The sequence below is a fragment of the Manis pentadactyla genome, chromosome 1, assembly GCF_030020395.1.
Source record: "Manis pentadactyla isolate mManPen7 chromosome 1, mManPen7.hap1, whole genome shotgun sequence".
Taxonomy (NCBI): domain Eukaryota; kingdom Metazoa; phylum Chordata; class Mammalia; order Pholidota; family Manidae; genus Manis; species Manis pentadactyla.
Genome location: NC_080019.1, coordinates 64,610,320 through 64,636,504, shown reverse-complemented (window position 1 = coordinate 64,636,504; position 26,185 = coordinate 64,610,320). Strand labels below are relative to the sequence as shown.

At 37.3% G+C, this 26,185-nt stretch overlaps 1 protein-coding gene across 1 annotated transcript in view; it reads left to right on the top strand.

Moving 5' to 3' along the window:
• Positions 1–26,185, top strand: part of SACM1L (SAC1 like phosphatidylinositide phosphatase) — a 109,208-nt gene that overhangs the window by 71,239 nt on the left and 11,784 nt on the right. The window contains exons 9-18 of the mRNA XM_036883314.2: positions 7,336–7,421; positions 8,225–8,311; positions 8,800–8,868; positions 15,682–15,761; positions 19,893–19,991; positions 22,458–22,596; positions 24,669–24,738; positions 24,863–24,935; positions 25,657–25,750; positions 25,859–25,951. Of these exons, the coding sequence (XP_036739209.1) occupies positions 7,336–7,421; positions 8,225–8,311; positions 8,800–8,868; positions 15,682–15,761; positions 19,893–19,991; positions 22,458–22,596; positions 24,669–24,738; positions 24,863–24,935; positions 25,657–25,750; positions 25,859–25,951 (890 nt within the window). The remainder of the gene's footprint in view (positions 1–7,335; positions 7,422–8,224; positions 8,312–8,799; positions 8,869–15,681; positions 15,762–19,892; positions 19,992–22,457; positions 22,597–24,668; positions 24,739–24,862; positions 24,936–25,656; positions 25,751–25,858; positions 25,952–26,185) is intronic.

The window sequence follows — 26,185 nt, the reverse complement described above, 5'->3', positions numbered from 1 at the left end:
ATATATTCTTCCCCTCCTCTTGTACACAGTGGTTGTATACTGTGCTCATTCTCTTATGCCTTGGTTTTATCTTTTTTTTGTAAACTTATTAAATATCTTGGAACTCTTTTCTCTCTCTCACCACACACACACACACACACGTGCACACTCACACAGTCTCACTATCACTTTTTAAAACAACTGTGTACTTATCCCTTAATGGGAACTATGGAAAGAACCAAGTATAGCCCATGCTTCTGACAAGTAATTTTAGATGGCACTAAGAAGGCCTTTAATTGCTGGTTGAACCAAAGCAAAAACACCAGTATCTCAGACCCCAAAATATTGTGTATGAGAAATATGTTGGATAAAAAGGACTTTAAGAAATACTTGAAATGCTTGGAAATCCGTTGATTTCCTTCTGATTGGTAAGTTGAGTCAGGGACTAGCTTGAAAATTGTCTTTGTGCTTAGCAAGCTTTTCATAGTAAAAACAAATCATATGAACAGTATTGTAAAGGAATGTTTCAAATATTGAAAGGACTAACCAATATCAAGACTAAACATTTTAGAGCAATGTTCTTAAAGCTACGTTTTTTGTATATATTCATGGAGTTACAGAAATTCTAGGATCATATGTACAATTTTTGTGCTTTAATTTTATATATTTATTTGTTTATTGTTTTAGTATCATTAATCTACAATTACATGAGTGACATTATGCTTCCTAGACTCCCCCCCATCATCAAGTCCCCCCAACATACCCCATTATAGTCACGGTCCATCAGCGTAGTAAGATCCTGTAGAATCACTACTTGTCTTCTCTGTGTTGTACAGCCCTCCCCATGCCCCCCACCCCCTACATTGTGTCTGCTAATTGTAATGCTCCTTTTCCCCCCTTGTCCCTCCCTTCCTACCTGTCATCCCCAGTCCCTTTCCCTTTTTTAACTGTTAGTCCATTCTTGGGTTCTGTGAGTCTGCTGCTGTTTTGTTCCTTCAGTTTTTTTCTTTGTTCTTATGCTCTACATATGAGTGAAATCATTTGATACTTGTCTTTCTCCGCCTGGCTTATTTCACTGAGCATAATATCCTCTAGCTCTATCCCTGTTGTGGCAAATGGTAGATTTGTTTTCTTATGGCTGAATAATATTCCACTGTGTATATGTACCACATCTTCTTTATCCATTCATCTACTGATGGATACTTAGGTTGCTTCCATTTCTTGGCTATTGTAAATAGTGCTGCGATGAACGTAGAGGTGCATCTGTCTTTTTCAAACTGTGCTCCTGCATTCTTAGGGTAAATTCCTAGGAGTGGAATTCCTGGGTCAAATGGTATTTCTATTTTGAGCTTTTTGAGGAACCTCCATACTGCTTTCCATAATGTTTGAACTAGTTTACATTCCCACCAGCAGTGTAAGAGGGTTCCTCTTTCTCCACATCCTCGCCAACATTGTTGTTTGTCTTTTGGATGGTCGCCATCCTAACTGGTGTGAGGTGATAACTCATTGTGGTTTTAATTTGCATTTCTCTGATGACTAACGATGTGGAGCATCTTTTCATGTGCCTGTTGGTCATCTAAATTTCGTCTTTGAAGAAGTGTCTGTTCATATCCCCTGTCCATTTTTTAATAGGGTCATTTATATTTTGGTTGTTGAGGCACGTGAGTTCTTTATATATTTTGGATGTTAACCCCTTGTTGGATATGTCATTTACAAATATATTCTCCCATACTGTAGGATGCCTTTTTGTTCTGCTGATGGTGTCCTTTGCTGTACAGAAGCTTTTCAGCATGATGCAGTCCCATTTGTTCATTTTTTATTTTGTTTCCCTTGCCCGAGGAGATGCATTCAGGAAAAAGTTGCTCATGTTTATGTCCAGGAGATTTTTGCCTGTTTTTTTTCTAAGTGTTTTATGGTTTCATGACTTACATTCAGGTCTTTGATCCATTTTCAGTTTACTTTTGTGTATGGGGTTAGGCAATAATCCAGTTTCATTCTCTTGCATGTAGCTTCCCAGTTTTGCCAACACCAGCTGTTAAAGAGGCTGTCATTTCCCCATTGTATATCCATGACTTCTTTATTGTATATTAGTTGACCATATATGCTTGGGTTTATATCTGGGCTCTCCAGTCTGTTCCATTGGTCTATGGGTCTGTTCTTGTTCCAGTACCAAATTGTCTTGATTACTGTGGCTTTGTAGTTGAGCTTGAAGTTGGGGATCATAATCCGCCGAGCTTTATTCTTCCTTCTCAGGATTGCTTTGGCTATTCAGGGTCTTTTGTGGTTCCATATGAATTTTTAGAACAGTTTTATCTATTTCATTGAAGAATGCTGTTGGTATTTTGATAGGGATTGTATTGAATCTGTAGATTAATTTAGGCAGGATGGCCATTTTGACAATATTCTTCCTATCCATGAGTACGGGATGTGTTTCCATTTATTGGTATCTTCTTTAATTTCTCTCATGAGTGTCTTGTAGTTTTCAGGGTATAGGTCTTTCATTTCCTTGGTTAGGTTTATTCCTAGGTATTTTATTCTTTTTGATGCAGTTTTGAATGTAATTGTTTCCCTGATTTCTCGTTCTGCTAGTTCATCATTAGTATATAGGAATGCAACATATTTCTGCGTATTAATTTTGTATCCTGCAAGTTTGGTCAATTCAGATATTAGTTCTAGTAGTTTTGGAGTGAATTCTTTTGGGTTTTTCATGTGCAATATCATGTCATCTGCTAACAGGGTTAGTTTAACTTCTTCTTGCCAATCTGGATGCCTTTTATTTCTTTGTGTTGTCTGGTTGCCGTGGCTAGGACTTCCAGAACTGTGTTGAATAAAAGTGGAGAGAGTGGGCATCCTTTGTCTTGTTCCTGATCTTAAAGGAAAAGCTTTCAGCTACTCGCTGTTAAGTATAATGTTGGCTGTGGGTTTATCATATATGGCCTTTATTATGTTGAGGTACTTGCCCTGTATACCTGCTTTGTTGAGAGTTTTAGCATGAATGGATGTTGAATTTTGTTGAATACTTTTTCAGCATCTATGGAGATGATCATGTATTTTTTGTACTTCTTTCTGTTGATGTAGTGGATGATGCTGATGGATTTTTTAATGTTATACAATCCTTGCATCCCTGGCATAAATCCTACTTCATCATGATGGATGATCTTGTTCTATTTTTGAATTCAGTCTGTTAATATTTTGTTGAGTATTTTTGCATCTGTGTTCATCAGGGATATTGGTCTGTAATTTTCTTTTTTTGTGGTGCCTTTGCCTCGTTTTGGTAATAGAATTATGCTGGCCTCGTTGAATGAGTTTGTCAATATTCCCTCCTCTTCTACTTTTTGGAAACTTTAAGGAGGATGGGTATTAGGTCTTCACTAAATGTTTGATAAAATTTAGCAGTGTAACTGTCTGTTCCAGGAGTTCTGTGCTTAGTTTTTTGATTTGCTGGTAATTGGTGTGTTCAGATTTTCTGTTTCTTGTTGGGTCAGCCTTCGAAAGTTATAATTTTCTAGAAATATGTCTATTTCTTCTATGTTATCTAGTTTGTTAGCATATAATTTTTCATAGTATTCTCTAATAATTCATTGTGTTTCTGTGGTGTCTGTAGTGATTTTTTTCTTTTTCTTTTCTGATTCTGTTCATGTGTGTAGACTGTTTTTTCTTGATAAGTCTGGCTGGGGGTTTATCTGTTTTGTTTATTTTCTCGAGGAACCTACTCCTGCTTTCATTGATTCTTTCTATTTTATCCTTCTCGATTTTATTTATTTCTGCTCTAATCTTTATTTTGTTTCTCGTTCTAATGACCCTGGGGCTCATTTGTTCTTGTTTTTCTATTTCCACTAATTGTGAGTTTAGACTGTTCATTTGGGATGGTTCTTCTTTCCTGAGCTAGGCCTGTATTGCAATATATTTCCCTCTTAGCACAGTCTTTGCTGTGTCCCACAGATTTTGCAGTGTTGAATTATTCTTGTCATGTGTCTCCATCTATTTTTTAACCTCTTTTTAATTGGTCACTGATTCATTGATTATTTAGGAGCATGTTATTAAGCCTCCATACGTTCGTGGGCTTTTTCATTTTCTTTGCATAATTTATTTCAAGTTTCATACCTTTGTGGTTTGAGGAGCTGGTTTGTACAATTTCAATCTTTTTGAATTTACTGAGGCTCTTTTTTTGGCCTAGTATATGAGCTATTCTTGAAAGTGTTCCATGTGCACTTGAGAAGAATGTGTATCCTGTTGCTTTTGGATGGAGTGTTCTGTAGATGTCCGTCAGGTCCATCTGTTCTAGTGTGTTGTTCAGTGCCTCTGTCTCCTTACTTATTTTCTGTCTGCTTGATCTGTCCTTAGGAGTGAGTGGTGTGTTGAAGTCTCCAAAAATGAATGCATTGCCTTCTGTTTCCTCCCTTAATTCTGTTAGTATTTGTTTCACATTTATAGGTGATCCTGTGTTGGGTGTATAGATATTTGTAATAGTTATATTCTCTTTTTGGACTTACTCCTACATCATTATGTAATGTTCTTCTTTGTCTCTTGTGCCTTTTTTGTTTTGAAGTCTATTTTGTCTGGTACAAGTACTGCAACTCCTGCTTTTTTCTCCATATTAGTTGCATGAAATATCTTTTACCATCCCTTTACTTTCAGTCTGTGTATGTCTTTGCGTTTGAAGTGAGTCTCTTATAGGCAGCATATAGACAGGTCTCGTTTTTTTCATCCATTCAGTGACTCTGTCTTTTGATTGGTGGGTGCATTCAGACCATTTGCATTTAGGGTGATTATCAATAGGTATGTACTTATTGCCATTGCAGGCTTTAGATTTGTGCTTACCAAAGGTTCAAGCGTGATTCCCTTAGTATCTAACAGTCTAATTTGGCTCACTTAGTATGCTATTACAAATACAACCTAAAGGTTCTTTTTTTTCTCCTCCTTTTTCTTCCTCCTTCATTCTTTATATATTAGGTATCATGTTCTGTACTTTTTGTCTAACCCTTGATTGACTTTGGGGATAGTTGACTTGATTTTGCATCTGCTTAGTAATTAATTGTTCTACTTTCTTTGCTGTGTTTTTATTTCCCCTGGTGACAGCTGTTTAGCCTTAGGAATACTTTAATCTATAGGAGTCCCTCCATAATGTACTGTAGAGGTGCTTTGTGGGAGGTAAATTCTCTCAGCTTTGGTTATCTGAAAATTGTTTAATCCCGCCTTCAAATTTAAATGATAGTCCTTCCAGGTAGAGTATTCTTGGTTCAAGGCCCTTCTGCTTCTTTGCATTAACTACATCATGCCACTCCCTTCTGGTTTGTAAGGTTTCTGTTGAGAAATCTGATGATAGCCTGATGGGTTTTTGTTTGTATGTGATCTTTTTTCTCTGTCTAGCTGCTTTTAAAAGTCTGTCTTTATCCTTGATCTTTGCCATTTTAATTATTTTATATCTTGGTGTTGTCCTCCTTGGTTCTCTTGTGTTGGGAGATCTGTGCACCTCCATCTCCTGAGAGACGATCTCCTTCCCCAGACTGGGGAAGTTTTCAGCAATTATTTCTTCAAAGACAGTTTCTATCCCTTTTTCTCCTCTTCTTTTCTGGATTGGTCACACAGTTCTCTCAATATTCTTTCTTGTTAGAGATCCTTTTTTCTCTCTGTGCCTTAGCTTCTTTGTATTCCTCTTCTCTAATTTCTATTCCATTTACTTTCTCTTCTAGTACATGTAATCTGCTTTTAAGTTCCTCCATTGTATGTTTCATTTGAGATAACGCAGTTTCTTAATCATTGAATCTTCGTCCTAAATTCTTCCCTGAGTTCTTGAATATTTCTCTTTTCCTCCATGAGCGTGTTTATGATTTTTATTTTGAACTCTCTTTCAGGAAGACTGGTGAGTTCAGTTTCATTTGGTCCTTTTTCTGGGGTTTGTGAGATTTTGGTCTGAACCAGGTTCCTTTGGCATTTCATATTTGTATGTGCTGCCCTCTGGTGACCAGAAACTCTAGTCTGTGGAGCTGCTTAGCCCCTGGAGTGAGGTTAGGCGTCGCAAGGGGAGCAGCACTGGTGCCTGGCGGGAGTAAAGAGCTGTTTCCCTCCCGGCTGCAGTGCCTGTCTCCAGTGACAGAGCTAGTGGGCCGAGCACACAGGTGTAAGCCTCTGTTGTTTGTGTCTGTAGCCATCGTAGGCAGGGCCTCCCTCTGACTGGGCTGTTCTCCAGGGCAGTGACTGTTGGTTTGCGAGCTGGTGCTGTCGGTCCAGGAGGAAGGCGCAGCAGGCTGCGTATTGCAGTGGGGGGCTCATAGCTGAGTAGCCAGCCAGGGGGATGGAGCTCGTGAAGTTCCTGAAAGTTTCCAACCTGCTGGGCAGAGTGCATCCAGACAACCTTGTCCATCTATCCCTTCTCTTGTGCAGCAAGCTCCATGCAAACCCCTCCCGTTGAGCAGCCCTCTTATTGCTAGGAGGCCTTTCAGACTGTTCGCCTTTCCTTTGTCCCAGAACTGCCAGATGTGTATCCCTGTCTTCCACAATGGCTGGAATCTCAGTCTCTCAAGTATTCTGCCTGTCTTAGCTTTCTAACCCCACTAATCACTAGAGCACCATGCCATCAAGGTTTGTGCTCCCAAAGCAGATCTCCAGGCCTCCACCCCCTCCCTGCTCCATTTCTCTTCCTCCTGCCAGTGAGCTGGGGTGGGGGAAGGGCTTGGGTCCCATCGGATCTCGGCTTTGGTACATTACCCTGTTATGTGAGGTCTGCTCTGTTCTCCAGGTGTACACAGTCTGGCACGGCCTTCTTTCCTCTTGCTCTTTTAGGATTAATTGTATTAACCGTATTTTCGTATTATATGTGGTTTTGGGAGGAGTTCTCTGTCTCACCTCTCACACTGCCATCTTGAATCCGACACTTGTTACTTTCACCACTATTTGCATTATTACAATGAAATACTTTAATGTAATGAGCCACATAGGCATTTAATATTGTTTTTATGGTTTTAACTTTCAAAATAGTATTTTTCAAACTCGAATCAATGGACTTATTCTCAAGAGTCCTTCAGAATTTTTTCTTTTCTTTAAAATATGTCTCAAGTTTGAGAAACACTGTCTTAGGAATTGTGTATGTGTAAACAATTGATATATTAAATATCAACCAGTTTCATCTTATTATTAATAGATTGTCAATCTTCCCCCATAAGCTTGTTTAAATGAGTCAACTTCTTTGAGCTTTCTGATGATGTATTATGCATTTGTTTGAAACTTATTTTTACAAGTTTCAATCTACTAACTTGAAGTGATGTAATTCTCTCCAAGTTAAACTGAATTAGTAAATTTCTGATGTGTCTCTTACATAATGAATATAGTTAATTTTGATTTTTGTTTTCTATTCAGGAATTGATTCTGAAGGCCACGCAGCTAACTTTGTAGAAACAGAACAAATTGTGCACTACAGTGGGAGCAGGGCTTCATTTGTACAGGCAAGTTAACATGTCTGTTAGGCAACCAGCCTTTTCTGCTTGGAAATATTTTGTCATGTTGAGATTTTCCTCTGCATTGTAATATTGCTGTCTACAGTGTGGAGAAAGTTCACTCGAAACAAAGATGCTCCATTAATCTGGCACTCACCTGCTGAGATTTCCTGCCCTTGAGTTTAATCCCTGGAGGCAGAGATAGGATAGGAGGTGCAAGAGTTCTGGAAAAGGAGCTATGCCTCTGCTTAACCCTTTAGTCTTTGTTAGGGTGGTGATGCTAGGACATGCAGCTGGCTGAGAGCTGGCTACCTGCCTTGCACTTCAGTGTGAGGCAGTATTTCTCTTTTGTTGGCTCCTTGTGGCATTGTGGATCACTTTCTGCTCCAGTACATTGGTTGCTAAACATTTATAAGTTCATAAAATATTCATTTGAGAATGAATAAAGCAATTTTCTAGTTTTATTATAATTTAAAATTAAATAACAGACAAACTTGTTAATTTTTACTTGTAGATAAATGGATTTATTTTAGAATTTAGGGTAACAGAACTATCTGCTATGTAAGTGCCATGTATATAAAATAAGAAGGAGAAAAGCCCTTTCAAATGTATTCCTACAAAATACAAACATTAGGAGCAGGTACAGTGGATTTCTTTCATAGTTGGTAGGTTGTATTTACATTTTTTCCTTTGCAATCTTTGTTTATATATAACCTTTGTTGGTTCATATATGTATATATATCCCTGACAGTAAGCAAGCTGAAAAAAACAAGTTTGTATCTTTCTTGTCACATTTATCTCTTCTCTTTTAGACTCGAGGATCAATACCAGTTTTCTGGTCTCAAAGACCAAACCTCAAGTATAAACCAGTGCCACTGATCAACAAAGTAGCCAATCATGTGTGTATCTTTCATGCTTTTTTTCATTGGCTAAAAATAGAAGCTAAAGGCCTTATAGTTTGCATATAGGACATGTTTATTCCTCAAAAGTCAGAATTCCACATATTTGAAACCTTTCTCCTTCTATCTAACATATAGTGGACCTCTAAACCAAAATGCTGTATAGATGGTTATGATAGAAATATGGAAAAACAAACTGATTGGATGGCAATGAATTTTAGAGATCCCAGGAAGATTTATAACTTACGTTGTTCAGATTATTGTCTTTGATATTGTTTTCAGAATTAAAATATAGTATTGTAGTTAAGAGTAGAATAGCATATAATTATCTTACTACATGGCATTTAGAATATGTAGAAGACATCGTCCCCATTCTAATGTCATTGTCTTGATTATACGGATAGGACATTTAAGGAGATACTTTAGAGAATTACAAATATTCTTAATATGTAATCAGGTAAATATGTGACTCTTTTTTTCCTTTCTAGATGGACGGTTTCCAAAGGCATTTTGACTCACAAGTAATTATTTATGGAAAACAAGTAATAATCAATCTGGTATGTTTTTCATGTTTCTTGGGGAAACAAAACAAAACTTTTTTTTACAAAATATAAAATTTACCATTTTAACCATTTTTAAGTGTGCAGTTCAGTGGCATTAAGTATTTTACAGTGCTGTGCAACTATCACCCCTGACCATTTCCAGAACTTTTCATCATACCACACAGAAACTTAGTATTCATTACACAGTAAATTCATATTATCTCTCGCCTCAGAGTGTAACTATTCTACTGTCTCTATAAAATTGCCCAATCTATGTAAGTGTGATCAAATAATACTTCTTTTTCTCTTGTTTATTTCACTTAGCATATATTTTTAAGGTCTGTCCATGTGATAGCATGCATCAAAATATCTTTCATGAAGACTGAATAATATTCCATTATATGTATATACCATATTTAGTTTACCCATTTGTTGATGGACATTGAGTTGTTTCTACATTTTATTACATTTTTATAATATATAAAGTATATTCAATATTTTTATTTATGTAAACCATATAAAAATCAAAGTATATAATGTATTATATGTATTTTACTGTATCGTGAATAATGCTGCTATAAACATTGGTATGTATCTGTTTGAGTTCCTGCTTCTAGTTCTCTTAGGTATATACCTAGAAGTAGAATTGCTGGATCATTCAATAATTCTGATTCAATTTTTAAGGAACCACTATACTGTTTTTCACAGTGGCTTCAACATTTTACATTCCCACCAGCAGTGTACCATTGTTTTAATTTCTCCACATCAATGCCAACACCTGTTTTCTGGAATTTTTTTGTTACAGCTGTCCTTATGGATGTGGATTGCTATCTCAAGGTTTTGATTTGCATATCTAATGACTACTGATGTTGAGCATCTTTTAATGTGTTTATTGGCCTTTTGGATATCTTTGGAGAAATGTCTACACAAATATTTTGCCCATTTTTAATCAGGTGTTTTTGTTGAATTATAGTAGAACTTTATATGTTCTGGAATTAATTCTTTATCTGATAAATGATTTGCAAATATTTTCTCTCTCATTCTTTGGGTTGTCTTTTCACCCTTTTGGTAATATCCTTTGAATCATGAAAATTTTTATTTTGGTGAGATAACATTTTATTTATTTATTACCTTTTGTTGCCTGTGTTCTTGGTGTCAAATTCAAGAAATCATCACCAAACCAACATCATGAAGAGTTTCTTGTATATTTTCTTCTAAGAGTTTTATGTAGTTTTAGATCTTATTTTTAGGGCTTTGATCCATTTTGATTTAATTTTTATATATGGTCTAAGGAACAGGTCCAGCTTCATGCTTTTCTGTTTGGCTATCCAGTTTCCCTATTAGCATTTGTTGAAAAGACTCCTCTCATTGAATGTCTTGAACCTTTGCAACAATCAATTGAACAAACATGCAGGGGTTTATATCTGGGCTCTCCATTCCATCGGTCTTTATATCTGTTCTTTTGCCATTATCACATAGTTTTTGTTTTGTTTTGTGTTTTGCTTTTTCTTTTTTGTTTTATTACTGTGGTTTTGTGTAGGAAGTTTTGAAATCCTGAAATATGAGACCTCCAAAATTGTTCTTTTTCAAGATTGTTTTGGCTATATGGGGTCAGGTGAGCTTCCATACAAATTTTTAGGATGGTTTTTTCTTTATCTGCAAAAAAAGAGAAAGAAAAGCCATTGCATTGGGATTGCATTAGACCATAGATTCCTTTGACTAGCGCTGTCACCTCAACAATATTAAGCCTTTCAGTCGACAAATATGGATGTCTATTCATTTATGTGTGTCATCTTTAATTTCTTTCTGTAATGTTTTGTAGTTTCAAACTAGTTTTTCGCCTCCTTGATTAAATTTATTCCTGAGTGTTTTATTCATTTTGGGGCTGTTGTAAATGGAGTTGTTTTCTGAATTTATTTTTTGGATGGTTTATTATTAGTTTTTAGAGATGCAGCTGATTTTAGTGCTGCATCTTTGCTGACTTAATTTATTATCTCTGACATAGTCTTTGGGATTTTTCTACATATAAATTCAGAGATAATTTTACTGCTTCCTTTCCAATTTGGATGCCTTTTTTTTCTTTTTCTTGCCTACGTGCTATTTCTAGGACTTCTTAATACTCTGTTGAAGTGCCAAAAGCAAGCATCTTGTCTTGTTCCTGATCTTAGGGGAGAAGGTTTCAGTCTTTAACCATTGAGTAGTGTTAGCTGTGGGTTTTTCATATATGATCTTTATCATGTTGAGGAAGTTTCCTTCCATTCTTAGATTATTAAGTTGAGTGTTTGTAAGTCCAGGGAGAGGAAATCCCGGGGCAGAACACCTCTAAAAACCGAAATCCGTCAAAGGGAGAAATAAAGTTTAAAACCTGTTTATTGCTTACAAACTGTAGTCCAGTGCTGTCTGTCTTCTCTGCTCCTGAAGAGGCAGAACCGACCTTCCCCCTCCCCTCTCAGGTACAGATAAGCCCTCTGCTGCCCAGGTAGTTACCCACTGATATGGAGATGAAGTCTCCACTGCTGAGGAATGATGCAAATACACTAAAGCCATAGTTCTTTCCACCTCTGAACGCCTATTGATATCAGATGAGATATTCTAAAAAATATTACAATTTTACCCACAGTGTTTTTATCAAGAAAGGGTGTTGAATTTTGTCAGATGCTTTTTCTACATCAGTCTAGTTGATGATGTGATTTTTTTTGTCCTCTTCATTCTGTTAATGTTGTGTATTACATTTATTAATGTTTTGTATGTTGAACTATCCTTGTATTTGGGAATAAATTCCACTTGGTTGTGGTGTATAATCCTTTTGATGTGCTGCTGAATGTGGTTTGCTAGTATTTTGTTGGGGTTTTGCATCCATATGCATAAGACATACTGATCTTCAGTTTTCTTTTTTTATAGTGTTTGTTTTGGATATTAGGCCTCTTAATTTAGGAAGCCTTCCTTCTTCATTTTTTTGGAAGAGTTTGAGGAGGATTGGTGTTCTTTACACTTTTGTTAGAAAATTTGTGAATCATCAAAATGAAGCCTTCTGGTCCAGGGCTTTTCTTTGTTACTGATTCAGTCTATTATTTATAGGTCTATTCACATTTTCTGTTTTTCCATTATTATCTAACAACTGTGTGTTTCTAGGAATTTTACCATTTCACCTAGGTTATCCAATTTGTTGACATACAAATATTTATAGATTCCTCTTCTAATCCTTTTTTTCCTCCAAAATCATTAGTCATTATCCTCAGGCATTGCTGATTTTAGTAAGTTGAGTCTTCTCTCTTTTTCTCTTGGTCCTTATAGCTAAAAGTTTGTTGATGTTTTTGATCTTTTCAAAGAACCAACTTTTGGTTTCATTCATTATTCCCTATTATTTTTCTAAACTTCATTTTATTTATCCCTTTGATAGCTTTGAGTTTCATTTGCTCTTTCTCTTTTTCCTTAAAGTGTAAAGTGAGATCATTAAGGTTTTATTTTTTAATGTATATGTTTACAGCTATAAATTTCCATTAGTACTGCTTTTGCTTTGTTTCATAAGTTTTGGTGTATTGTGTTTTTGTTTTCATTTGTCTCAAGATCTTTTGTAATTTTACTTATGATTTATTCTTTAACCCAGTGGTTGTTTAAGAGTGTGTTGAACTTCCACGTATTTGTCAAATTTCTAGTTTTTTTTCTGTTACTGATGTTAGCTTCATTCCACTGTGGTCAGAAAAGGTACTTTGTATGACTTCATTTATTTAAAATTTATTAAGACTTATTTTGGTGTCTAACATATAATCTGTCTTGGAGACTATTCAGTGAACACTTGGGAAAAATGTATATTCTGCTGTTATTGGGTGGTTTGTTTTGTTTATGTCTGTTAGATCTGAGTGGTTTATGGTGTTTAGGTTTTCTTACAGATCTTCTGTCTGGTTGTTTCTATCCATTACTGAAAGTGAGCTAGTGAAGTCTGTGAGTATTATTGCAGAATTGTTACTTCTCCCTTCAGTTCTTTCAGTGTTGCTTCATATATTTTTGTGTTCTAATATTTGGTACATATATATCTTATTTGTTATATCTTGTTGGTGAATTGACTATTTTATCAATATATGATGTCCTTCTTTGTCCTCATAACAGTTGTTGACTTAAAGTGTATTTTGTCTGATATTAGTACAGCTACCCTAGCTCTCTTGATTACTGTTTGCATGGCATATCTTTTTCCATTCTTTCACTTTCAACCTATTTGTGTCTTTAGATCTAAAATGAATGTCTTATACATCATATAGTTGGATCATGTTTTTTAATCCATTCTGCCAATATATGCCTTTTGACTGGAGAGTTAATCCATTTATATTTAAAGTAATTACTGATATATAGACTTATTTCTGCCATTTTGCCATTTGTTTTCTGTATGTATTATAGCTTTTTGTCCCTTATTTCCTACATTGATGTTTTCTTTTGTGTTTAGTTGATTGTCTTATAGTGGCACATTTTGATTACCTTCTCATTTCCTTTTGTGTATGTTCTGCAGATATTTTTTCTTTGAGATTCCCATGAAGATTACATATAACATGGTAAAATTACAGTATCTAATTTGGATTGATACCAACTTAAATTTTATACAAAAACTCAACTCCTATAAAGCTTTATCCCTCCCCTTTATGTCATAAAATCCATCTTTATACATTTTGTTCCCAATAACATAGATTTATAATTATTTTTATGCATTTGACTTTTTAGTACTGTAGAAAATAAAAAGTTACAGACCAAAACTATAGTAATGCTGCCTTTTATATTTGCCCATGTATTTACCCTTACTGGAGATTTTAATATCTTCATATGGCCTTAAATTACTTTGTAACATCCTTTTATTTCAACCCAAAGGATGCCCTTTGGCATTTCTTGTTGGGCAGGTCTAGTGTTAATGAAGTCCTTGAGCTTTTCTTTATTCTGAGAATGTCTTAATTTCGATCTCATTTTTGAAGGACAGTTTTGCCTGATACAGTATTTTTGGTCCACAGTTCTTTCAACACTTTAAATATATCATCCCACTGCCTTCTGGCCTCCAAGGTTTTTGAAGGGAAATTGGCATATAATCCTATTGAAAATTCCCTGTGTGTGATAAGTTTCTTCTCTCTTGCTGCTTTCAAGAGCCTCTCTGTCTTTGTCTTTCAATACTTTGATTATTAAGTGTTTGGTGTGGGTTTCTTTGGGTTTATCACTCTTGGAGTTTGCTGTGCTTCTTGGATTTGAAGGTTTCCATCGAACTGGAAAAACTTTTTGGTCATTTTTTTCCCTTTATTCTCTTTGCCTCTTTCTCTCTCTGTTCTCCTTCTGGGACTCACAGAATGGGTATGTTGTCCGCTTGATGGTGTCCCAGAAGTCCCCTAGACTGTTTACCTTTTTGCTTCATTGTTTTTCTTTCTTTTCCTCTGACTTGATTATTTCATTTATATTATATTTAAGTTTGTTGATCCATTTTTATTCCTGGTCAAATGTACTGTTGTTGAACTCCTCTAATGAGTTTTGACTTTCTATTTTGTATTTTTCAGCTCCAGACTTACTCTTTGGTTCCTTTGAAAAGTTTGTTTCTTTATTGATATTCTCATTTTGTTCGTATATTGTTTTCCTGATTTCCTTTCACTCTGTGTTTTCCTTTAGCTTTGAGCATATTCAAGGCAGTTGTTTTAAAATCTTTTTCTAATAGTGCTTCTACAGGGATGGTTTCTGTTTAACCTTTTCCATTGACTAAGACTTGCTTTTCTATTTTTTTGTATACCTCATGATTTTTTTGCTATAATTTGGGCAATGGATGATTATAAAATGGTAATACTGGAAGTCAAATTCTCCTTTCCCAGGGATTTGCTGTTTCTTTGTTTTCTTTTTTTATTGATGGCTGTAGTAATCCATTTGTTTTAAGACTTTTCCAAACTATTTTTGCAGAGACTATTCCTTGTTGTGTATGCTCACTGAGGTCTCTATTCTTTTAGCTTATTTTCAGGTGATGTCTTGACAAAGATTTCCTTGAGTGCCAGGAGCCAACACACACCAAGGAAAAACCAAAAAGAGAGAACACCTTCATATCCCAGTCTCTGCAGACTGTTCTGTGCTGGAGTAGCCCTTCACAGATTAACTAGGCTTACTCAGAGCCTACGGATCAGTCTGAGGTGAAGACTAATGGTCTTCTCAGGACTTTTCTGAATGTGCATCTTGCCTGTGTATGCATGTAGCCTTCTTAAATCTTCCTTACATGTGGCTACTTTTGAATGTCCATATTTCCTAGAGTATCACCCCAGTTCCTTCTGCAGGCATTTGATGGTTTGTTTTATGTTTTCACCCAATATCTCTTGCCCTACACATCTGTTGGTTTGTAGTCCTCTTGAGTTTTTGTAAGCAGTGTCCACTGCTTCTCCTGCCTGTGTTCAAAGTATGTGGGACAGACAAAGGAGTCAGTACTTCAAGTCGAAATGAGACACAGAATTTGCAAATAAGGTCTGGTCTGCTTCCTCTGGTTTGAGGAGGGGAACCAAGAATCCACTTGCCACTGCTTAAAACTAAAATCATCACTGTACTAGGAAGGGGATGAGTAAGAGCATGTAAAATGCCACATAATGGTTCTATAGTTTTGAAGATGGCTTTTTGTTGATTGGGCATTTTCTTGGTTGCCATAAATCTTTGATTTTTTTCCAGAGCTCCCACAAATTTGGTACAGACAGTTCAGTTTTTTTTTTTTTTTTTTTAAGTTTTTGCAAGGAAACAAAAGCTAGGAACTTCTTAGTTTGCTATTGTGTGGATGGATATCACTCTCTCATTTTAACTGAAGTTAAAAGAAAGCTATGGTGTTTTAATTTTTTACAGGTAAACCAGAAAGGCTCAGAGAAGCCACTTGAACAGGCTTTTGCAACAATGGTGTCTTCCTTGGCAAGTGGAATGATAAGGTACCTCACTCACTAGAAGTCTGTTGCAGGTCTTTTCAGATGAGCTGTGCACTTAAATATATAATAGTCCCTCCTTACTTCAGGAGATATATTCATAGACCCCCCCAGTGGATTCCTGAAGCATGGATAATACCAAACCCTATGTATACTGTGTATTTTTCACATGCATACATAACCTGTGATAAAGTTTAATATATAATTTAGGCACAGGAAGATATTAACAACAATTAACAAGTAAAGTGAAACAATTATAGCAATATACTATAATAAAGGTTATGTGAATATAATCTCTGTCTCTCAAAATATCTTACTGTACTGTACTCTCCCTTATTTTGATGATATGAAATGATAAAATGCCTATGTGATGAGATAAGCAAGGTGAATAATGTAGGCACTGTGATGTAACATTTGGCTACTATTGACCTTCTGATAATATGTCAGAAGGCAAATCATCTGCTTCTAGACTATAGTTGACTATGGGTAACTGAAGCTGCATAAAACACCACGGATAAGGATGGAATACTGTATATGGGTGTATAGAGATTAGACCTATAGGTATTCCCCACTTTCTGAAAGTTCACATTATGCCATATCACTTTTACAAAAGACGTACATTAGTGTGGTAACAGCTTTTTTTTATAAAAGCAAACATCCTTTCCAGATTTCTTTTGATTAACAAAAACAGGTACTAATGTAGGTCTTTTGTAAAAGCAAAGTGACATAGAGTGAACTTTCAGAAAATGGGGAATACTCAGCTTCATGGCATTTTGGGTTATGCAAGGTTTTATAGGAATGCTCTACTTTCAAATAGCTGGGGATATCTGTATCTCAACTTTTTTTTTTAATACTAGGTGAAAGCATGATTTTGTTGGCTTGAAATTTTCTCTGGCATAATTTATATTGCAGAATAACTTCTTAAAAGTCAAGTTTTTGTAACAGTTTAGTTCTTGATTAAAATCCCGTCTTTGAGGCTTTGGGTTGCTTTGGCTATGGAGTCATGAATTACAATTCTTCATGATTGTTTGGTGTGGTCTCCATGGTTCTGATCACCACGTGAGCTGGAGTAGTTTGCTCTTGCATAGTGGCCTTGTCTGGAGCAGCAGCTTTGCCTCTCCTGTAAGTCACCAGGCAACAGTTGCAAACTGTGTAGCCTTGTCAAAAGAGAGGAACCCTAAAACATCAGCAGTTGCCCTATGGAAAGGTGCAAGGTGAGTCAGCCCATTTGGAGCTAACTGGGGCAGAAGGTGGGGATAGCGGGGGCGTGCATTGTGATATGAAGTGGTCACAGGCATTGAGGGGAAACTTTCCAAAGAAATGGTACTGGGGTACTTGGGAAGACTTTTTTTTTAACCTATGGAAAAATTTAAATGTACAAAAATAGAATGATATAATCTGCCTTTGGGGAGGAATTTAAGGCGCTTTTGTGCAACTCAAATCTCTAGTTCATCAGAGCCTCACTCTGTGCACGTTTCCACCTTCTCATGATGGAACTTACCCAAACACACTTTAGGAACCTCAAGATAAGGGATTCCTGACCAGGGGGTGCCTCAGATTCAGAAGGATATACTAAGAATATGCATACCTCAGGTCTGAAAAGTCGGAATCTCTGGGTTTGGAGGCTAGGATGTATATTCTGGAAAAAGTTTATCTGCTTGCTCCTATGAACATCCCTGTTAAGACCCTCTGTCCCACAAGATTTCCATAGATAGGCTTGCCTCCAGAGTTGACTCGAGTTTATGGGAACTTCAGGCATAAGTCAGAGAGTAAAGTTATGCCCTTAGTGTTCCAGGGAACTTGGAGGACACCTACTGCTAAAGAGTGAACACCCCAAAACTGTTATTTCCCTTCTGTGAGCTTGAAAGACCACCAGACAGAGGAGCATGTTAGAGTGTATTTTCATTTTTTTTTGTAAATGTATTTCTGCCAGGGGAAACAAATCATTCTATTGATTAAAATGAAATTAAATGGTAGATTGATTGTCATCTTTCAGATGTCTATTAGACTGATTTACTTTTTAGTCTTTTAACCATTGTTACTTTGAATAATTTAAAGTTGATGAATTGGTGAATGACCAGAGAGAAAAGTCATGTGGTTGCACTTTGAGGAAAGGTGGACACATTAGCAATGGCAGGTGTATTCCTTTGAAATTGGATGAAAAAATAAGCTGTGCAAGGGATGTTTCTCAAGGGTTTTTTTCCTAGAGCTTTGAAACAAGTAGAACTGTTTGACTTGAGTTCAGAAGTAAAGTGATATATTTAAAATCATTTATTATCAAGATAAAACTATGTAACTCTTAAAAGACATAATGTGATTTTAAATGATAGAAGCATCAGAATGCAAATGCATTTTGGTGTTAGTGGGCTATTTAAGTTCTTCAACACATTTAGAGTTATTACTTATGGTTACAGCACTCCAAAAGTAACTGTCACACTGCCACTTTCTTTCTTTCTTTTTTGTAAGAGCCATCAAAGTTTTTTAATGGAAAAAAGGGAGGGGTGAGAAGTGGTATCAGAATAGTTCAAGAGAGAGTGGATTAGTGTGTGCACTTGCCAGGCCTAGGTGCCCACCTTCAGTGTTACAGTTTTATCTTGCCTTTAAAAGACTAATAAATGAGCTATTCTTTAGTTCTTTATTCCCTTAAGCCTTTATACTTTTAGATACCCTGCTTGAAATTGAGTGTAAAATGAGGAGTTAACAGTATAATAAGTAAAAGGGGATTGGAAGATATTAATAGGAGCCATAATAAAATTATCCCAAGGCTGCTGACATGTCTTCACATCCCAACCTAGACTGTATTCTAACCATAAATATTAGAATGTATTTCCTTTTCTTTCCTTTTTTTATTAAGGTATCATTGATATATACTCATGAAGGTTTCACATGAACCAACATTGTGGTTACCACATTCACCCATATTATCAAGTACCCCCCACACCCCATCACAGTCACTGCCACTTTCATTGGCACTGCCTTTGAAAATGCTTCCCCACATTCCTGGTCTTCACAAAGTCTGGCCTGTGTTTTTGTACTAATTTCTAAGGATGCCATTCTTGGATAAAATAGTCATTGAGGTGGTGGGGGCCCCTCCTGCCATGCTCAGGAGCCTGCACACTGTGGGTGTCCTTTCAGTCTGTTGGATCCGTGGGAGTCACACCAGATCAGCCACCACATCTGAATTTTACTCTGTAGACAAGAGTGTGGTGTCCTTCCAGTCCTCCGACTTCATGGCTTGCCTTGATCCCTGAGTAGGAAGTTGGGCCCTGTGGAATATGTGAGAACGCTCACGTGTCCGTGGTGCTCAGGTTCTCTGCCTTCTTTCTTGGATTTCAGGAATTGGGTGGTTTCTTTTTTTTTCCCTTTTCAAGGGGCAACATTTTCCAGCTTATGGTAGATCAGATCTTCACTGTTAGATGTGTTCTAACTTTGAGGATTGTGCCTCTTATTAAATACTAGATATGTAATAAATATTAGATACCTGAAAAGAACCTATTACAGGTTTACAAGAAAATTCTCTCTGCCATATTATGTGCTATGTATGGATATTGATAAAGAAAGTGAATCGTTTGTTAGTATGAAGAATACCTGACCAGAGTGGGAGCCATCCTGCCTCTGTTCTCACAACTGCTAGTACATAGCATACACTCAATCTAATCCTCCTTAGACTGAACTGAATTTGACCTTTTGAATGTCTTAATCAATTTGAAAAGCAATAAAAAAGCACCCTGTATTTGCACGTGCAAATAGAGAATAAGTACATGTTAGGTATTCAGTTGGACAAGGCTACTTTATATTGCACACCTGATGGCTGTACCTGAGTTCACTTCTCTTAGCATTTTGCTAGGTTTTTTTCTCTGCTTCTATCTGAGAGCATCTGAAGAATACGTAAAGATAGATGAGAGAGCAAGAGAGAGTGCGTGCATGTGTGTATGCTTCCCGCTTCAGTAGACATGAGCGTGAGAAGGTGTGTGTGTGTGTGTGTGCGGTGTGTAGTGCTAAACCCAGAGTGAAGGAGGCTCTGCTAGTCCCAAGAAAATGCTCGGATCCAGAGGAAAATCAGCTTATGAAGGTATTATTAATAGAAGGAAAATGAATAATCATTGGTCAGTTTCTGAATATCTTTTCCTTTGGTAGATATATTGCCTTTGACTTCCATAAGGAATGTAAAAATATGAGATGGGATCGACTAAGTATTTTGTTGGATCAGGTAGCAGAAATGCAAGATGAATTAAGGTAAGCTATATCATTTCCCAGTGGAGGTCAAGGGAAGGGGTATGTGTATATATAATCATTATTGTGCATCATCTAGCAGACTAACAAATACAGTTCACTGGGTTGACAGCTCTCGTCTGTACTGTTGTTTTGTCTTTGAAAGATAAGACTTGTGATTTTTAAAACAGTTTTAAATTTATGAAAACAATGCAAGGGCAGGTATTTTCATTTTTTAATGAATTATCTTCCACATATTTACACATTTTTACATAATTAAAGTTAGTTTGCTACTGTTTTTATCATTGTTTTCACTAAACATTTTATCACAGATATTTTGTCATTCTCCTACCTCATCTTATAATGATAGTTTAATGTGTTTTTTTGTGTTCAGTCATGTCATAATACAGCTTTAATTAAATGTTCTCCTTTATACTAAGCATCTAGTTTGTTTCCTTTTTTTTTCCTACCGTGAAAGATTGTGCTGCAGTGAATCACTCTTGGTACATATATTTTTACTTTATATATTTTTTATATAAAAAATATAAATTGTTTTCTAAAACAAACTCTTGAGTGTAGGATTAATGAACCAAAGTGTCTGAATATCCTTATGCTACTTTCTGTGTGTGTTTTCCATGCTACTCGCCATATGTTCCCAGGTTTACTGTACTCTATGCATATGTCAGTCTTATTTTAAGGCCAGAAGAAGGAATCTATAAACCATTCTGTCATTTTGTTCTGCCTGTGTGTATTTCTAACTGTGGCAACCCAAATGTACTTTTTAATTTTAATTACACAGTAACAGAATAAAGCAACTATGGACATTTGCTGTTTTTAAAACGTTTTTTTTATACATAATCAGCCACAGTTAGATATATCTGCTTTTTTTACTGTGGGGTTCTGCCATGAGCAAAACTCATGAAGGGAGAAACCATTGGCTGGGCCTGGCACTTCCTCAGAGGGGGTGGTTCCTGGGTTCACCTGTTAACCGCTGCCACACAGGAGTGTAAGAAAAAAGGGAAGATTGACGCCAGAATCTCTGTCCATTGCCACTCACTGTGCTCCTGAGGGACAGCAGAGCTTTCATCAGTGACGTTCAAATGACCTCTCTGGACATTGTTTTCCCAGGGATTTTCGGGGAAGTGGAAAGAACTTGGGCTTTGGGACCTGATATATCTCATTCTGAAATCTCAGCTTGCCTCTTATTTAGCCATGTGACCCAGAGGCAAGTTAGTTATCTTCAAACATTGGTAAAATGCCTCATAGACTTACTGTATGGTTTAAGAAATAATAACGAGTATTTATTTTAGAAGTACTAATGGAGTGCCAACAACCACATGTATTGATCCACATACGTGGATCAACTCCAAATGAACCTCACCAATTCTGTTGAACCTCATGTGGATTTTTAGTCTAAACACATTCTTTTAGGGCCTTATTTTTAAGGTCATGGTTTTTATTTAGCTCTTGGTGAATCTGTTGTTTTTCTCTCCTCCTTTTTGATTCTGGGGAATAATTGCAATAATATTAATATTATCTAGTGTTCACCATATGCTGTGTCCATACACTCTGCTAAGCACTTGATGGGCATTATGCATTGTCTCACTGAAACCTTCAAGCAGCCTAGTAAGTGGTTCTGCCACCACCATTTTGAGGTGAAAAAAACAGTCTGAGAGATGAGGTTAATTATTTAAAAGTTATAGAGCCAATAAGTTGCCTAAGGGGCTAAGGCTTGCTGTTTGCCTCCAGAATCCATGCTTTCCATCGCTACACTGTGTGTTATAAAATATTTGACTTGATAAATTATCAGAGGAGATTCTTAGAAATGCAGGACACACAGGAACTGGTAACCATAGTGAACTCCAGTGCAGACGTGTGGTTGGGTAAGGGGAGAAAGGAAAACAGATTTTTCAAATAATACCCTATTCTACTTTATAAATGTTTTACTATTTGAAGGTATTACCCATACTAAGAAAGGACTTTAAACGGTTTTTAATGCATAGCATCTGATGCCTGTGTCAGAGATTCTTCTTCAAGTTTATCTCAAGGCTAAATAGCTTCCCTTTTAACAAACAACTTAGGGAATTCTGATACAGATAGTACAGGGACTGTGCTTTGAGAAATCATGGTGTGTGAGACATAAAGGGAGTAACTATGTCAGAGGAAGCGTCCTTGGCCTCAGGGAAACAGGGTTAAAGTCCTTAGCAACCTTTGCAGTGCTCCCAGCACTGCCTGTTCCCAGCTCTTAGATGAAGTGACCTCTGATGCTACAAGTTGATTTTCGCATAGGGGACTGTCTTCCGCCAGCTGTCTAAACTTCTTTTTCCCGTTTCATAACCAGATACACTGGACTTGACTTAACATTTCCTGCCTTACCTTTTAATTTACCAGTTTTAATAATGTTGCTTATATGAGACCTGTGATACAAGAGATGGTCCTTAGTACATTTGATGACTTTAGTATGAGGGTATTTATACAAATATGTTTTAGTTATTTTCTAGTGGATGCTGCTGGCATGGTGGTGACGAACCAGGAAGGTGTGTTCCGCAGCAATTGCATGGATTGTCTGGACAGAACCAACGTGATCCAGAGTCTGTTAGCTCGTTGTTCACTTCAGGTGCAGCTGCAGGTGCGAATTTCTTTTTTCTTTTATTAAATAAACAATGTAGTTAAAAATAAAATGTCACCTTTAAAAATATGAACAGAAAGCAAATAAAAAAAACTCAGATTGCCTCCACTCTAACCTAATTCTTTTTGTTTTTGTGTCTTGCCATCCATGTATGTCACAGTTTTGGAAGCATGGTCTGTATGTCTGCATAATTTTTAATTTTGTCATTTTCCTCTAGCATTATGTATAATCCTAGATTTTTGGTTTTTTTTTCCTGAGGAGTACTAGGTACTCTTCTCTTTTTTTTTTTTAAGGAAAGCAAGGCAGAGGGTTTTATTAAGAGAGAAAGTGAGAGGACAGAGCTCCTGGCTCAGGCCAGGAGGGGACAAGAGAGTCCCCTGTGTAATCCTAGTTTTTAAGATTTATGTTGTACTATAATTTACTAAGCCATTTAGTTTGTGACATTTTTGGCTTATAAACACTGTAGAGAATATGTCTGTATATTATTGTTAACTTGAATTATTATTATTTCCTGTGGTTTAATTCCTAGAAGTGGAATTACTGGGTTAAAAAGAATATATATGTAAGTAGATACTAACTTTCCAAAAGGTCCTACCAGTTTATACTGATGCCACCTAGCAATAAGTGAATCCCTTTCACTGAATTTTTGCCAGCATTAGAAATTGTTATTTAAACCTAATTTTTCTATCTTAATAGTACAAAGTAGTACCTCAAGGTAGTTTTCATTTGCATCTCTTTATTACTGGCAAGAGATAATAATTCTCAGGTAAAAAGTTTCTGACACAGCTTTTCTTTACCACTAAGATTGTGCTATTGAGAAAAATGGGTATAAATATTGCTTGCTGTTTCTATTTGGAATTAAGAATATATGGAACCCACATTTCCATCACACCAGTATTTGTTGTGAGCGGCAAAGTGCATCCCAAATGGTTTCCTGTCTAATTGTGAGCATTCAACTTTGTTGATGACAATTTTTTTATACCCAGGAAAGAATTTTGGAGGTAAAATACCTCCTGGCGAATGAATTGTCCTTGAATCCTAAAGTAACTCATGCCAAAGGACTGATTTTCCTATATGAGCATTTCTTAGTTTGTATGGTACTGTGTCCTTGTCAGCCTGTTGGGTTTACTTCTGAGTGTATTTCTCAACAGAGACATCAGGAATGGTTGTTTCCAAGGCTGATTAACAAAAACCTATCTAACTAGGTTCTCTAATCTGTAGTCAACTATTTTACATGCTAAATACAGTATTGTAAAACCACAGCAACTTCAGAGAGTCTTTGGACAGGAAGCCCTGTGGCACCAGAGCCAGCTGATGCGGGGGCGTGGCTGTGCCCTTCCTCCTCCAGCAAGGGTGGTTTCTGCCCCACTTAAGGTCACTGAGGGCAGCCCCTTGGCTGGGTCTGAGGGTGGGACCCTCTGAGGTGCACAGTGAAGGTGGTGGTTCTTAGGGTGTTGAGGGTCCAAGACAAAGGCCAAGGCAGGGGTTCCTAATCTGTAATCAGTGAACCCCAAAGGGGAGTCCATCAGGGGATTCAGGATGCCCAGGAATCCTCAGAGCTAATACACAAAGGGCTTTGTGAATGTGCAGTTTATAGGAAGGTAGGTCTGTGACATTCATCTGATTCTCAAAGGATTCCTGGGATGGGGGGATCCGTGTGGGGGTGAGGAAGTCTAGGGATAGTGAACTGTGAGGAGGGTAGAGGGTAAAGGCAATGGAAGGTGGGGGTGACAGGGAAGGATGACATCCTGGCAGGAATCCTACAGCTGTTTTCATCTTGTGCCTTTTCCTCGCCCCTGGTCCTGAGGAAACACTTTAGTCCTGCTTTTTCTGTGGTGCTGGGGCCCACGGGCGAGTGGGGACAGCAGGGGAAGGACCCTCAGAGAGCCTTTGCAGCCTGGCCTGGGCGGGGGGCTGTGGTGAGCTGCGACCCCTTACGTACAAGGTACGCATCTCTTACCTACAGCCAGCAGCCAGGTGCCACGTGATAGGATTGGGGACCATCTGCTTTCTTCCTAAATCGTGAGTGCTGAAGTCTGTTAGACATGAACCTGGTGTGGTTCTTATTTCAGAGACTAGGAGTTTTGCATGTGGGACAAAAGCTTGAAGAACAAGATGAATTTGAGAAGATTTATAAAAACGGTAGGTAGTTTCTTTATATATAGGCAAATTTTTCACTCATATTTTGAAATAATCTAATATTTTGGATTTAGAACTCTAGTTGTCATTTTAATGATTATCCATTGGTTTTTACTTTTTTTCACAGCCTGGGCTGACAATGCAAATGCTTGTGCCAGACAGTACGCAGGGACTGGTGCCTTGAAGACAGACTTTACCAGGCAAGGCATGCTTTTAAAATAGCATTCCAGATCAGTGGGTGGCAGTCGGGGTGCGTGCTGGAGTCACGCCGGCAGCCCCAGCCGGCACCCACAGCAGCCGCAAACCAGACCAGCCTAGCAGGAGCACCAGGAGATGAGACCAGGTGCTGCGGGGCACTTAGCCTCCTGGGTGATCTCGAGGTGCAGTGAGGGGTGAGAACCACGCTCCTCAGTTCTGACAGCCCACTGGGCACCTCAGGCACTCCTGCCCCTTCAGCGGATCTGGGCCAGGCCTGAGATTCAGTGTCTGAAAAACACCCAGGTGGAGCTGCTGAGCTTTTGAGGACCACACTGGGTAGTGAGAAATTTGAACATCATGAATTTGTTAGATGTGGTTGGTCTTTTTTCTGCTCTATGGATTCCCTGATAACAAGATTTCTGGTCTCTCTGCTGTTTCATACCACTTCCCTTGGTGGGTGGTTCTCTGGTTCTCTTCTTATTTCTTGTCTTTGTAACTGAAACTTAAGTGTTTCTATTTTCTGCCTGTTTTGGTCATATTTAGAAAAGGAATATGTATTTCTTGGACCTAGGTTTCTTTTGTGAGGTATCTCCTTTAATTTTCAGGGATGATTTAAAAAATCTTTGTAACTCACTCTCTCCGTACCACCTACTTCTTTGTCATAAAAAGTGTGAGAATTTAATATGCAAATCTGTAACTCAGAACTTAACCTCTTTTAACCAGAACTGGGAAGAGAACTCAGCTGGGACTTATAAAGGATGGCTGGAACTCACTGATACGGTATTATAAGAACAACTTTTCTGATGGATTTAGACAAGTAAGTTTGTATTTGATGCTAATTTTCTGTTATTTGGTGGCTGCACTTTTGCAGTAATGTATTCACATCTGACTTGGGGAGGTACTAATTTCCTTCTTTCTGTTCCAGGATTCCATAGACCTATTTCTGGGAAACTATTCAGTGGATGAATTAGAATCTCATAGTCCTTTAAGTGTTCCAAGGGATCTGAAATTCCTGGCTGTAAGAAATCTTTATGTTTTTCAAGTTGTTAAAAGTACTGTATCTGAAGGTGTAGATGATGCCAACTCCCCTCGATTTAAAACATCGTATGTTGTTCTAAGTGACTGTAAATACCTGTTCCTCAAGGAGAAGATCGGGAGAGAAGAGGGAACTAGTTGGAGTGTTGTTCTCTTTCCAACTCCATTCTCTCTCGCCCCTCCTCTTGATGCGAGAACACCAGGCAGAGGGAGTGAA